Source organism: Carassius auratus, chromosome 25, assembly GCF_003368295.1.
Source record: "Carassius auratus strain Wakin chromosome 25, ASM336829v1, whole genome shotgun sequence".
Classification (NCBI taxonomy): Eukaryota; Metazoa; Chordata; class Actinopteri; order Cypriniformes; family Cyprinidae; genus Carassius; species Carassius auratus.
Window position 1 is genome coordinate 3,599,395 of NC_039267.1, and position 15,271 is coordinate 3,614,665.

A 15,271-nucleotide genomic window follows, 5' to 3' on the forward strand; every position below is an offset into this window, starting at 1 on the left:
GTTATTAAAGGAGCCTTAAATGTCTTAAAATTAGTCTATGCTACAAATGTAAGACCTTTGATAGCTTGCATGAGGAACAGATTGAAATTCACTTAAACATGTTTCTTTCCATACCTTATGATTCCTTTCTTTCAAACTTGGCAGGTCATTTCTGATTCCAATGCATGCAAAAACCGATGCCGTTTAGTGTCATTGACATCCAATCTTAATTTGGTGAGTTTTACTAAGTGCATGCATAAATTAAACTGGTAATGAATAGAGTGAACATTCTTAACCATTTCTTTTATATTCTACAGAAGAAAGTTAGTCGTTTTTGAACTTGAGGGTGAGTATACATTCTTTTTTTGTCAGTCATGGAATCAGATCCTCATTGGTACTGACCAAAAACGTTTCTTACCCAGATATGCTCCATGGTTCTTCAGTTCCTCTGGGAACTCTTTCATGTATGAGGATTTGGGTGGGATGACTTTACCATGACGGGTCTCTTTCAGAACAGCTCCGTTCCAGTCATATGCCCCAACGGCACCAACCAGAATACCATCCTTTAAGAGAATGGATTGCATCTTCAGTTATTTACATTTACTTTTAACATAAACCACTGCAATTTTCTGAAAGAGAAATGCATGTGCAGTCATAAGTGAAAGAGAGAAGACACAGAGTGTTGAATCAGAGATCTGGCTCCGTGTACCTGCAGTGAGAACTCAGTGAGTGTTATGGGATGATGATGACTAATGGCCTGGCAGTGACTTCAGCGGTATAGAGAATGCAAACAGAGAGATATGCCAAACCTCTCCGGCACCGATCCTAGAGCTCCTGCCAAAACTCTGCACTGCATTAACATCTGGGACTTTAGGATTCAAATCCATAGAGAAATTGCCCATTCCCAACCAATACCACCACTACACTCAAACACGCTTGGTCTTACTGTTGGTCTTAATGATTCCCAGTCAGACTGAATGTTCAGTACTAACCAACTTAATGAATGACCCAAGCACAAGTCCAACCCCACAATGCTAGAAAGCTGCAAGAAGTTAAAGGAATTGCAAGCAGTTGCTAAAGTGTTGGTTTCTACACTGTTGCATTGTGTTATTTTAATGTAATTTATGTAATATTATAGTATTTATTTATATTTTAAATTAGCTTTTAATGTTTCCAGTTTTCTTTTAATTTGTAGTCATTTTAAGTGCTATGTCAATTTGATTAATTTTGTTTTAATACTTTTTTAGCTTTAACTTTATTACAGTATTAATTCATATTTTAAACTAGCTTTAATTTGTATATTTTCAATTTTCTTTTTAATTTTTAGGTTTATAAATAATTTTAAGGTTATTTGTCTATTTAATTAGTTTTTTATATATTTCTATTTAGCTTACATTTGTTTTTATTTACATTTTAGGTAGGTTTAGGAATTTCAGTTTGTGGCCATTGCAACATTTATTTCTTAAAAATCTTTTTTTAGTTTTTCCATCTGATAATTACATTTTATTTAATTTCAGATTTATTTCAATTATTGCATTTTTTTTTAACAATCGCAACTCTTGTGGTCTGACATTGTTTCTATACCATTTTTCAAGTGTTTTCGGCGACTGCTTGAAGTAGTGTTTAGTGTGTTGCTATGTGGTTGCTTCCTTGCCCAAGTCACATTTTCCAGTTTAGGTAGATTTTTTCCCAAAAATTTTTTTTTCATTTAACAGTTCAATTCTCCAAAAATGCACCATACTTCAAATATAAATTTTATATCAGCCAGGTTTTGAACAAATTAAAAACAAAGTTGCCATATAGGGACTACAATGGTTGTTTGAGTGTCCAAGCATGTAGGAAACCATGAAAGTCTTAGAAAGTAATATTAACCAAAGAAAAAAACGATTCTAAAATGTATTAGATATTCTCAAGGGAAACTCGGGCTTGAAATTGCCAATTTGCTCCTGCTGTTATGGAATATAAACTGAACAGCTTCAGTGATAACTGGCTTAGCAAACTGCACTAATAATATACTACACAAACCATATTCTCCAAGAGGAAGACTCAGGCAATTTGCAGTTTAATGCACAGGAGAGATATCTTCCATACAAATGGTGGTCATGTCAGGGATCTGGACCACCCTTTGAGATTAAGTGGACAGAAAAGTCTCTGCGAGCGAGAGCAGCAGTCAACTGTGAGTCTGACTGAAGACCTAAAACTCTCTGCATGCGTTCACTGCCAGATTTCCTCATGCAATGTCGACGTGGACACTTTGACAGAGTTCCATGGCACATTTGCACAATAAACTCTCTCCAACACACTCTGTGTGTTGTTCCATTCGCTTTTTATTAGCGGTGCTTGCAAACCCCTGAACAAACCCTTAAGCCAGAGTATTAAACTTCAGTATGTAACTTTGTGCTAAAGAAATAAATATATACTCCCTCAAATTGTGTGGATTATTGAGGAAAACACTAGCAACCACCCAGAACACCTAGCAACCATCTGGAAATGGTGCAATGATGCAAAGTCAGAAACAGCATCATTTTGAATTTCTAGCAAAAACTATCAATGTCTTTACAAATTGGGAATGGTTTCAATAGTTAAATGTAGTTAGGTAACATTTTACCATTTAAAATGTAATGTTATTGTGGCTATGCACTCTGTCTTTCCTCTTTAATATTTTGCAGGCACATAAAGAGGATAAGTAATGTAGTGATGTTTTATTGTCATTAACATGAACACGAACATGGATTCATGTCAGCATTAACTAATAATTTCTGAAACCAATTTGGAGTAGCACATATAAATTTAAAATGAATATAAATGTAGCACAATTATGCTGCCTCGGAAGATTGTTTCTTTTATCAAAAATATCGAGTTGAAACGCTTTGTGGCGAAGGCAATCCCAGAATGCATTGCAGGCTCAATATTTGTGTTTTCTTTGGATTTCAATGCTTGCTGAAGAACCAAGTTGTGTGCTAATGTCAAACTGCATTGGAATCAATTGTAATTCTTATGTGCATGACACACTAAGCCTTTTGAGTGATCCTTTTTGAGAATTTATTTCATTTTCGTTTTTGATTCTATTCAGTTTCATCCATTTCACCAACGTAGACATTCGACAGCAAGGTTTTGGAACAGAGTTTTTCAAGGCCTGGCAGCTCTTTATAAAAAAAAAGCAGTGAAATCTAGTATACCATGTCCACGTCAGTGACCCAAGCTAATAAACCAACTTCCAAACGTTTTATTTCCATCTGATTAGGTTTTATTTACTGCAGTCTTGATAGACGCCGCACTCTCAACTCTCGAAAAGTCATTCCTTTAAAAACATTTGCAGCCACAAGCAAATGAGGCCTTTACAAACACAGTCACATGTACAAGTGTGCACATAAAACACAAGGGCACGTGTGTGAGAGTGTTTGTGTGAGGATTCCTCGCTCAAGGAGCCTAATTCAACAAAACCATATGTGCTCCCTGGACCGCATTCCCTGAGAGAAGTCAAGAATGAAAAAAAAAAAAAAAAAAACTCTTTCCAAGACGTTATCTCCCATCTCGAATTGCCACTGTCAAGAACGGTTCCTGGAATCCAACAGTGAAGGTTATGAAAAAATCTTTATTTTTCTTTGGGTAAGTTGTCCTTCATCTAACACAAAAGGAGCCCCAGACCTTCAACCCCTTCTCCTGCATGGGATTACTCAAACTGAGAGAGAAAGAGTGAAAAATAGCCTTCCCTTTAGAAGACGGTCTACAGTTTTCATGCCGCTCACAGCATGTTTCTATTTTAATTGAAATAGTGGCGTTTCATGCTTCTGTCAAAGCCCTAAAATGACGTGTCTCGGGTTTGTTTTCCCATGAGCACTGAGCGGTAAATGAATTATTCCCTTTTTTAAAAACTAAAACTTATTCTGTAGTTTCTGCTCCAGGCTAATGGAAGAGCGTCAAACTCAGTCACAGATTGCAAAGAGCAAAATAACAGCATTTCGTGCACCTCGCTGAGGACGTAATATAGTTCCACGCACATTAGCGCTACTGTCAATATTTATATTTCTTCTGTTTGGAACGGATGAAGACGCACTCACCTCTACGATGTGTGAGGAGAATCCAGCTTGAGACATCTGCAGACCAAAAGCCGTACCGTTCTGGCTGGTGCCTGCATATAAGAAAAAAATACTAAGAAAACTAGACTGTATGTGTGTTTTTTTAGCATGTTGCTGTGTGTGATATGGTTTAAATATGAGATTATGATTATGTTTGACATGTATTCATTGAGCTCTACCCTCCAAGCTGAAGATCTTCTCTCCCAGAGCATCGACGATATCCTTGAGGGCCGACTCATCAGTGACGCTGAAGAAGTGCTCCTCGGGATCGGTGGCGATGAACTTGATTTCCCTCAGAAAAGCTTCAGGATTGATGCCTCGCCGATTATAGTAGCCGAGAACCTGGAACGGATTTGTAATATATGAACTATGCTCACCTGTTCAACCTGTGCACCTGTTTGAACACGACTCAAGTATCTGAGTCGCATGAAGAGTGAACCTGAAGAACACGTCTGGAAAGAGCATTAACTCACCGCAATACCGTACAAGGTGATATTATCCTTCTCGCTTTCCTCCACCACTTTCCGTAGGTTTGGGCTGTCGTGCGATTCTCCATCAGTGATGACAATCATGACTTTTTTGGCGTCAGGTCGACCTCCGTGTTTGAATGCTTGTGTTCTGTTATAAATACATATACAGAGACGTGCTGGATAGATCAGTTACAAATTGTAATCTATTACTGATATCGAAAATTGAAGTACTTGAGTAATCCATTACGTATTTTAGGTAATATAATCAAACTACTTTTAGATTACTTTTGACCCATCTCATTTTTCACATTGATTTAGGATAATCTTGTACTGCATTGATATAAAAACACAAAAAATAAACTATATTTCATTCATTGTTAGTAACAACACAAAGTGCATTAAACGGCTTCCAAGACTGGGGTTTGCGAGGTTCACGAAAAGCGAATAAATAATTAAATCATAAAAAATGTAACAATGTAACATAACTGTCACTAAAAAGATTCAAGATTTTATTTGTTAACCTGAATGTCATGTGGCAACCATGCATCAGAGAACCTTGAACATGCAAATATTTTACTTAATTATGAGCTGATTATTTTAAATCTCTGAGGGGCATCAAGTTATTAGGTCAAAGAGGTCCAGCTGACAAAAAAAAAAAGGTTGGCAATAAGAACTAACATGAATGTGCAATTTTAAAATCTAATATAATCACATCTAATTTTTTGAGTATGATTATGTAACCCAGATTACATTAACCAGCACTGAGCATCACACATCAGTTGAACTCCAGTTGAGTTTTGATAATTAAATTCATGCATACAAAAAGATTCAATTTTTAAATGAATTTGTCTGTTTAACATGATTTGTGTCTCTTATGAGTTTATCCAAAATTACTCCACATTTTAGTGTGATTTATGCAATTGCAAAACATCTTGATTTCTTGACAACTTATTTCTGCCAGAATAAACATATAAAAAAAAGGCAACTGCAACATTTTATCTCTCTTCTTACAGTTGTGAGTTTATCTCTCACAATTCTCAGAATTAAGAGTTTACATCTTACAGTTCAGAATGTGCTTGGGTCAGATGTCTAAATATTTATGAAGAAAAACAGATTCTTCCATATATTCCATTGTAAATAATGATGCACATTAACTGTAAGTTAGTGAATAGCAGACAAACACAAACACGGCACTGTACCGAGCCACACTGATCGCGAGAGCCGTGCGTGTTTCTTCGCCGCCTCGCTGGTCGATATTCTTAGCTGCCGCTACAACCTCCTCAACCGTACGGAAATCATCCAGCCGAAACTCGTTCACCACTCTCTCGCCGTACTGGACCACCCCAACCTGGACAACAGCACACAACACCTTCTATATGCTTTTACATATCATATCCTTATCAAATTCTGTTGTTCAACTCTGTAATGCATCAAACCAAAAAAATACAATAGCTTTAGTTAGTTTGCACTGTTTGATGAGTTCCTGAGCTTTAGGAGTACAGTGGGAAGTGCTGTTGTTGTACAATCCAAACGGTGCATAAATCAAAGTCAGAACAGTCCAAAACTGATTTTCCAGGTCGTAATTCAGACGCACCTGGATCTGTCCTGGACCGACGTAAAACTTCTGCAGCACATTAATCAGGAAATCTTGAACCTCATACCAGGGGTAGATGGAGTTGGATCCATCTAACACAATCACTATGTCCATGTAGGTCTCGCATCCTGTGGAGAAACTGCTGCTGTCAATATGCATGTGATCTGCGATACATAATGAGAAGAATATTGATCAGTGAAGAGTTTGGCTTTACTCTGGAAGGCTGGAGCGATGCTGTGTGTGAAGTGGAAGCTGCTGTTGACTCTTGAACAGATGCCTGTGCTGTAGTAGGAGCTTCCACACTCGTACGACCACAGCGGCCCACACGCCTAAAACACAGTCAGCATGAAACGCATTCTGGAGACATTTCACTTTGGTAAAAAGTTATGAATTTTTAGCATATTACCACAAAGCTGTTGTCTTTTGGGTTGGAGGTGAGAGTCATTCCCAACCTCATTTTCTCTTTGCGTTCAAACACGTTGTTCAGGGATACCTTTTCTTAAAAACAGCCGAACGGCAAGAGAAAATTGAGAGAAAGATTACAAAACGTTTTGCAAAATTCACTTTTACATGTTGTTTGAACTGAAAGTGTGTTGGCAGTGTTTGCACACATCCACACTATAATGATAATGTGAAATCCACTCTGTGGTTTTATTTAATCCCTGTAAAATATATCCTCTTTCTCAAATCAAGCCGTTCTCAGTTTCTTGGCTGTGTGATGTCACACAGACACTGGCCCCTCCCACGATTGTTGATTGACACTAGTGTTTTACTTTAGCTCCGCCCTGAGTGAGCTGGGAACAGTCTGTCATTGTTTCACCACCAGAGGAGATGTAGACAAGAATAACTCCTATAAGCGATTGAAGTGTTTTATTGTTGGATGTAATAATGAACACAGCAGTCGTCATTTACTCCCTACATCACTGAAGTCACTGAAGACACAGTGGAATACATTTTTTTTTGAAGGGGATGAATTTATGTTTGCACGAATCATTCGTGATCTAGCTTCACCTGCAGAAGAAGTGCGTTTAAGGTTCTTTTATGAATCTTTGCAAATTGCCTTTCCTAATAATGTGCAAGTTAGTGGCTAAAGTAAACAGAAATGCTTGTCACTCCATAGAAGAGAGGGGCGGGGTCAGCAGAGCTCATTAGCATTTAAAGAAACATGCACTAAACTGAGTTGCTGTGTGCAGAACTGATTTTGACAGGGTAAAAATGGTGTCACTGCGGCTGTTTGACAGCCCTGCATTGCTATAGTTTCTCTGTTATGTTGCGTCTACCTGCTGTTTATTGCAGTAGGTACAGTATGCAAAGCAGAGAGAAGTATGTGACACCTCTTCTGGAGACGGGGCGGGAATATGCAGCTCATTTGCATTTTCAGTGTTACACACAAAAAAGCTCTTTTTATACATGCCTCAAAAATGACATTTTCCAGATGTTATAATAAATTATCTGTGGGATATTTTGAGCTGAAACTTCACAGATCTTAAAAAAAATCTTGTAAAAAGGGGGAATAATAGGTGCCCTTTAAAGGGGTCATCGGATGCCCATTTTCCACAACCTGATATGATTTAACATAGTTTGGTTAAAATCTTTCAATGGTATTGTAAAAAAATCCAGCTCTTTTCAGAGCAAGCCATTTTGTAGCATTTTCCTTTAAACGTTAATGAGCTCTGCTGACCCCGCTGACGACTGCTATGTTCATTATCACATCCAACAACAAAACACTTCAATAGTTTAGGAGACATTTTTGTCTACATCTGATCCGGCGGTGAAACAATGGTGGACTGATGACAGTCACCCAGGGGGAGGAGCTAAGGTGAGACGCCAGTCCAGTCTGTGCTGAAACAGTACTGTCAATCAAACTATCATGGGAGTGGCCTGTTTTGTGATGTCACACAGATAGGCATGTGAGATCGGCTCGATTTGAGAAAGAGGTAAAGATTTTAATAGATAAAAAAAAGACGGCCCCTTTAAATAGCATATAAATTAAAACCAACTAAAATTACCCAATGAAATGTTGATCCAGGAAGTGGTTTAGGAAGGTGAAGAATTAGGGATGTTGATGGAAATTATCTACTCCATCTGTTTTTTTGACTATCGTTCTGAATCAGAACCAGATGTACAGTACTCTTTGACAAAACTTGATTGTCTTTAAAATTGTTTATATATATATATAAAGAATGCATGAAGCTAGAATAAAATTGTTTGAAAGATGAGGCTCTGTTCTTTGTTCTTATAGTATTGCATGTTCAGATATTCGTAGAAAATAAATATTCTGGGGGCCATGAAATTTTGGCTGGCAAATTTTTTATGCTGGCAAAGAAAGAGTTAATATTGAGGTGTCAGATGGTGATATGATACCTAAATGCAGTCGCGTGCAGTTTATGGTGGGTTTGCCGTCTAGAGGACATCTGTAGACGTCACCTGTCTGGTGTTCACCGCTGCTCTCAAAGGGAGCTCCGACCAGGAGCCTGAAATACAAGAATATCCATCCTCAAATATACAGCATGCATATTTAATCAGGGTTGATGATTCATAATTGGATGTAATAAAAAAAATAGAGTTTGGCATATTTGTTTTTTCTAATGCACTATTAATGCTTTAATTGTTGTTTATATTTAACAAAAACATTGGGGATAAATTGGTGAACAGTAGCAGATGACTCCTAACAGCCATTTCATGAGAAACACAATCAGGATCACAAGTTCAGCATTCCAGCTGCGCTCCAGAGCCCCAGTCGTATCATTCACTCCCTGATAGGAGGAAAACGCCACACGAGACCAGCAGCAGGGAACTGCTAAGCAGATATTTCCAGCTTCTGAGGTACATCTGAGACGGAGCCAGTACCAGAAACCAACAGATAACATGGTAATGCTGTTCACATTGAGATCAAGGCGTTTAGAGCTGCGGCAACAAACCGCATCCCAGAGTTTGGTCTGTGAAATCCATCCATGGCAATGTTTACATTCCTCCACCGCCGCTGCGACCTACAGCCGTGTGTTTGGAAACACAGAAATGTCCATTTGTGCTCCTGTCATATTGCCAATATGGTAAAAAACAGCATGAACTAGTCTAAGGTGATCTGTTGGTCTTAACTGGCCAACAAAATGGTTTTCAGTAGTCAGAATGGTGTAGTTAGATGATTTTATAGAGGTTAATCCATAACAACTAAAACTACTAAAACCAGTAAACTACCTTGTGCTGGTTTAAAGATGGCTTGTTGGTTTTATCTAGCCACCAGTGTGTTTTTCATTAGTTAGTATGATCTTGAGTATTTGATGGTTTTATCTACAACCATGTGTTTTGTAGCATCACAACATTGATGTCAGTCAATTTGCAAACTTGATTGATAAAACAGCATAAATCAGTCTAAGGTGGTTTGCTGGTTTTAACTGACCACTGGAGTGTTTTCAATTGGTCAATATGCTCTAGTTTGTTGGTTTTAGATAAGTTTTGGACACGAAACCAGCTGAAAACCGGCTTCACCAGGCTGAGAAACCAACTAAGTCCAGCAAACATCTTATGCTAGTCGTTTATCAGGCTTATTCATTTGCTGTATCCCTTGGAAAACGAATGTGCCATTTTTTTTTTTCACAGTTCAAAATTATTTTAGTGTGTTTCTTGCCATTTCTTTGTAATTGTTTGGGAAATGTATTAGCAAATCCTGAGTGAAAATTCCCTGTTTTTTTGTTGTTTGTTTTTTTAGCATACCATGGTAGGATTTGTTTTTGCTTTAAGTCACATGTTGGATTGCATTTGTTTAGCACTCTTAGTTCCCACAATGCACCACTTTCTGAACATCAGTCATTACTGGAATGCACTGCTACTCTTTGGCACCCGTAGTGAAGGTTTAGTCTATCCTGAGACAAAGTTATTTGAGGAACGTTAAGTCGTATTTCCAAGCCACCCGATGCTAACACAACATGCCAGTGCTTTCAGAATAAATTGGAGCTCAACATCTTAAAGGATGACAGACCATTCAAACAGTCCTAAACAACCTAAAGTGTCTCAGCATACTCTTAAATAAATAGTTTTATTTTTGTTTACTAATTTTCATATCGATCCCAACCTGTATGCTTTTATATTTTGGGTTAGCAGCAAACTATATGATTGCAAAATGGTTGAGAAACAGTGCAAAGGGTTGTATTTACTCAACTTTCAATGCACTGAATTTTGTGTTTATCTGCTTGTCTCATTTGCTTCTTTTTACAATCACTCAATAAAGACTCAATCAACTGATAACTGAAAGCTATAGGTTCAAACACAATCAAGAGTTGACTGATAAACTCATTTAACAGTTGCAGTAGTTTTGAGGACAGTATTTCAGTAGTCACTTCTAGTTAAGCTTTTCCAGGTATGCAATATCTACTGTACATTGCGGCATATGAACTTAAAGGAAGTCATTCTCATTATTCTAGCATTAACACATGAACTTGCAATGCAAATGAGGCTCATTATTGTATGCACTTTGTTCACAAAAGTTTGCAATGTTTGCATTTAGATGTATGCATTTTATCCAGAGCAAATGGTATTGCATTTACTGGGAATCACACAGTATTTTTGGTATAAATGTTAAATGTTTCTGTTAAAACAGCAAGTTGCAGTTGGCTGTGTTTTGCAACGCTGCCTGATATGCATAATTATAATGCAGACAGCATATGCAAATGAAGGCTAACGGCATGTTCAATTAATTTTAAGTGAATTTTCCCATGTCCCACTCAAATCCGTTTAGTTCTTTGTTGTCTGAACCGCAAAAACTGTGCGAAATCCATAGTTCTTACAAACCCGATCCAAACAGTATTTGTATGCGGTCTGAAATCTGATTAAAACTGGAATTTTAGAAATGCATTTCAGTCTAAACAGTACAATCAGATTAGTATTAGTTGTGATATCCTGGATATTGACTTCGCCGTCTGTACGAACGGATCTGATTTCAGCACTTGCACAGTGACGTTGCAGACGGTCGGCCTTGAATACTGGATCTGAAGAACTGATCGGAATTGGGTGCAAAGCCACTTTGCTTTAATAATACTTGTGTGTGTCACTTCTGATAAAAGCATCTGCTGATGACATTAGCTAGAAACTTTGCTGAAATATAGACTGATGTTGTTCTTAATCTTGCATACTGGAACATGTTGAAGTGGATACCAATATCCCTAAAGTGTACTACAAACTCTTAGTTTAAGCTCATGAGTTATGTTAGGAAACGTATCACTGAAACAGGATCTGCAACTAGTACTTTTTAGTGTTTACCATTAATGCAAACCCATTTTATGACCATAATGTGATGTATTTCTATATGAGACAGGAGAAGAAATATATATTTTCTTATTTGGTATTGTCTTGGTTTCCAGTACAAATATTTAAACATTCTTCAATCAAGATTTATTATCTTGAAAATAAAAAAATACTTCATATATTAAGTTTTGTCTTCTGAAAAAAAAAAATAAAAAAAAAAAAAAATAACTATGTTTATTTAATCTGCCAATGGGTTCAGAAAAATAAACTTAAATCAAGTTTATTTCTCTGACCCTATTTTTTTTTATTGTTACAAACACAGTTTTTCTCTTCTCAAGTCATTAACTGATGGACTGGGGTGCTGTGGATTTCTTGTGGATTATTGTGATGTTTTTATCAGCTGTTTGGACTCTCATTTTGACGGCACCCATTTACTTCCATAGGTGAGACAGTGATGTACTGCTACATTTCTACAAATCTGATGAAAACACAAAATCATCTACATCTTGGCTGAACTGAGGGCAAGTACATTATCAGCAAATGTTAATTTTCGGGTGAACTATTCATTTATGTAAAAGAGATGCTTTTTATTAGGTGGAATTTAACAAAACACCCAGTCACTCTTGCATGCAAAAAGAATGCACTGTGAACAGTGTGCAAAACTTAACATAATCATTTAAGATGCATGTGTTTTTATGAGCTTTATGCATTAGTGCATGAAGCAAAGCAAACCTTTGATTTTAAGTGACATTCTACAGAAATAGAAAAACAGCATTCCTCTCAGTTCTGCGCAGAAAATCACATTCCAGAGGGAAGTGCGCGCCACACGGTTTGTCTTGCGATGGGATGCACAGGAGGGGGTTTGGGAATTACAAGCCACAAAACACATACTTTCCAGAACTCGCGCTCGCAGACGGGTCGAGACAAGTGCAAATACTTTCCACTTATTTACCTGTGCACATCAAAGGCCCCTCAGTGCTGGGGGACCACGAGTTCTCCATCAGCGATGACAAACCTCACGATTAAACAACGGGAAGCTGACGTCCGGATTCGGTGGTTTTGGTGCTGTGGGAGTTTGGTTAACGATCTGTATTCTTTTGTGTGCCCGGGCTTTTATGAGTCAAAAACAATACCCTGTGTTTTAAAGGCTATAAACTGTGACCATGTCATGTTTACGACTAATTGATTAGCTTTTACATACATTACGGTAAAGACTGGCTGGGTTACAGTTACAGTAATGCCATTACTGGCTTATGACGTCACGTTCTGCATGGCAAATATTGAACATGCACCTGGTCCTAAAATGTATGTTTAACATTGTGGTCTACCTAAATCTGATTTAATTTCATGCATATTAGCATAGGCAGTTTTTGTCACAGTGTCTGGGTTGTTGTTCCCCGGGGTTCCACTAGATGTCCTCCTTCTCACGGTGCCTGTCCCAGATCACTTCCTGTTCCCTTATATGGTCACCTTCCTCCTTGTTACCTGATTGATTGTTCACCCCACCTGTCTCCTGTTTCCCAATTATCCTTCTGTGTATAAATACCCTGTCTGTCTTAGTCTATGTCACGGAGTCCTTGTCTGATGTCATTGTGTTTCAGGTCCATCAGTCTTGCTTTGTCTTACCCTATGTGTCTCATTCTCTCGTTCCACCAGACTTCCTCTACCTTTCCGTTCTCCCGAGTTCCCCGTTTCATCCGGTTCCCTTTTTGTTTGATTTGTCTCTCATGACTGTTTATTTTGTATTTACCCCTCTGTTTAAATAAAACCCTTACCTGCATTTGGATCTACCCTCTCTTTGTGTTTTTCCCCAATACCTATCGTGACAGAAGGACTCCGTCATGCCTAGATCCAGCGGTGTGGGATTTCGAATCGGTTCCCCAGCCACCATGGAGGAACGGAGGGGGAGATACCAGAACTTAATCACCCTTCATCAAGAGGGAAGTGAGGTGGGTGGCCTGGCGCAATTGTTTTGGACTATGGCGGTCGGGCTAGGTTACAATGATGCAGCACTAAAGGATTTATTTAATAATTGCCTGGATGATCCTTTACCTTCATGGGAGATGAAGGGGTTAGAGATACTGGACTTTTGGGGGTTTACCAATTACCTGCACCATCGTGCCCAGTGGGATGCAACAACCACACCAGAGTGTCCAGACAAGGCTGCCAGCTCAGCCCCACAGCACAAGATGGGCGCCAGCCCAACCCCACAGCACAGGATGGCCGCCAACCCAGCCCCACAACCCAAGATGGCCACCAGCCCAGCCCCACAGCCCAAGATGGCCGCCAACCTAGCGTCACAGCCCAAGATGGCCGCCAGCCCAGCACCACAGCACAAGATGGCCGACTCAACGCCATCGACTCCCCATCGTAGAGGGCGGAGGAGGAGACAGGCAGCTGCTGTTCCCGAGGCGGAGCCCGAGGCAGTTCCCGAGGCGGTGCCCGAGGCTGTTCCCGAGGCGGTGCCCGATGCAGTTCCCGAGGCGGAGCCCGATGCAGTTCCCGAGGCGGTGCCCGATGCAGTTCCCGAGGCGGTGCCCGATGCAGTTCCCGAGGCGGTGCCCGATGCAGTTCCCGAGGCGGTGCCCGAGGCGGTGCCCGATGCTGTTTCCGAGGCGGTGCCCGATGCAGTTCCCGAGGCGGTGCCCGATGCAGTTCCCGAGGCGGTGCCCGATGCAGTTCCCGAGGCGGTGCCCGATGCTGTTTCCGAGGCGGTGCCCGATGCAGTTCCCGAGGCGGTGCCCGATGCAGTTCCCGAGGCGAAGCCCGAGGCGGTGCCCGATGCTGTTTCCGAGGCGGTGCCCGATGCAGTTCCCGAGGCGGAGCCCGATGCAGTTCCCGAGGCGGTGCTCGATGCAGTTCCCGAGGCGGTGCTCGATGCAGTTCCCGAGGCGGTGCTCGATGCAGTTCCCGAGGCGGTGCTCGATGCAGTTTCCGAGGCGGTGCCCGATGCAGTTCCCGAGGCGGTGCCCGATGCAGTTCCCGAGGCGGTGCCCGATGCAGTTCCCGAGGCGGTGCCCGATGCAGTTCCCGAGGCGGTGCCCGATGCAGTTCCCGAGGCGGAGCCCGATGCTGTTCCCGAGGCGGAGCCCGATGCAGTTCCCGAGGCGGTGCCCGATGCTGTTCCCGAGGCCGAGGTCGTTCCCGAGGTGGTGCCCGATGCTGTTCCCGAGGCGAAGCCCGATGCAGTTCCCGAGGCGGTGCCCGATGCTGTTCCCGAGGCGGTGCCCGATGCAGTTCCCGAGGCGGTGCCCGATGCAGTTCCCGAGGCGGTGCCCGATGCTGTTCCCGAGGCGGTGCCCGATGCAGTTCCCGAGGCGGTGCCCGATGCTGTTCCCGAGGCCGAGGTCGTTCCCGAGGTGGTGCCCGATGCTGTTCCCGAGGCGAAGCCCGATGCAGTTCCCGAGGCGGTGCCCGATGCTGTTTCCGAGGCGGTGCCCGATGCAGTTCCCGAGGCGGAGCCCGATGCAGTTCCCGAGGCGGAGCCCGATGCAGTTCCCGAGGCGGTGCCCGATGCTGTTTCCGAGGCGGTGCCCGATGCAGTTCCCGAGGCGGAGCCCGATGCAGTTCCCGAGGCGGTGCCCGATGCAGTTCCCGAGGCGGTGCCCGATGCAGTTCCCGAGGCGGAGCCCGATGCAGTTCCCGAGGCGGAGCCCGATGCAGTTCCCGAGGCGGTGCCCGATGCTGTTTCCGAGGCGGTGCCCGATGCAGTTCCCGAGGCGGAGCCCGATGCAGTTCCCGATGCAGTTCCCGAGGCGGTGCCCGATGCTGTTCCCGAGGCGGAGCCCGATGCAGTTCCCGAGGCGGAGCCCGATGCAGTTCCCGAGGCGGTGCCCGATGCTGTTTCCGAGGCGGTGCCCGATGCTGTTTCCGAGGCGGAGCCCGATGCAGTTCCCGAGGCGGAGCCC

The 15,271-nt window shown here is 41.7% G+C and overlaps 1 protein-coding gene across 1 annotated transcript in view; it reads right to left on the reverse strand.

The window, feature by feature from the left end:
* Positions 1 to 15,271, reverse strand: part of itga11b (integrin, alpha 11b) — a 37,222-nt gene that overhangs the window by 15,224 nt on the left and 6,727 nt on the right. The window contains exons 3-11 of the mRNA XM_026202077.1: positions 8,487 to 8,596; positions 6,529 to 6,620; positions 6,337 to 6,451; positions 6,123 to 6,250; positions 5,728 to 5,876; positions 4,532 to 4,676; positions 4,238 to 4,400; positions 4,041 to 4,111; positions 398 to 542 (exon numbers count right to left, since the gene is read on the reverse strand). Coding sequence (XP_026057862.1) covers positions 398 to 542; positions 4,041 to 4,111; positions 4,238 to 4,400; positions 4,532 to 4,676; positions 5,728 to 5,876; positions 6,123 to 6,250; positions 6,337 to 6,451; positions 6,529 to 6,620; positions 8,487 to 8,596 — 1,118 coding nt within the window. The remainder of the gene's footprint in view (positions 1 to 397; positions 543 to 4,040; positions 4,112 to 4,237; positions 4,401 to 4,531; positions 4,677 to 5,727; positions 5,877 to 6,122; positions 6,251 to 6,336; positions 6,452 to 6,528; positions 6,621 to 8,486; positions 8,597 to 15,271) is intronic.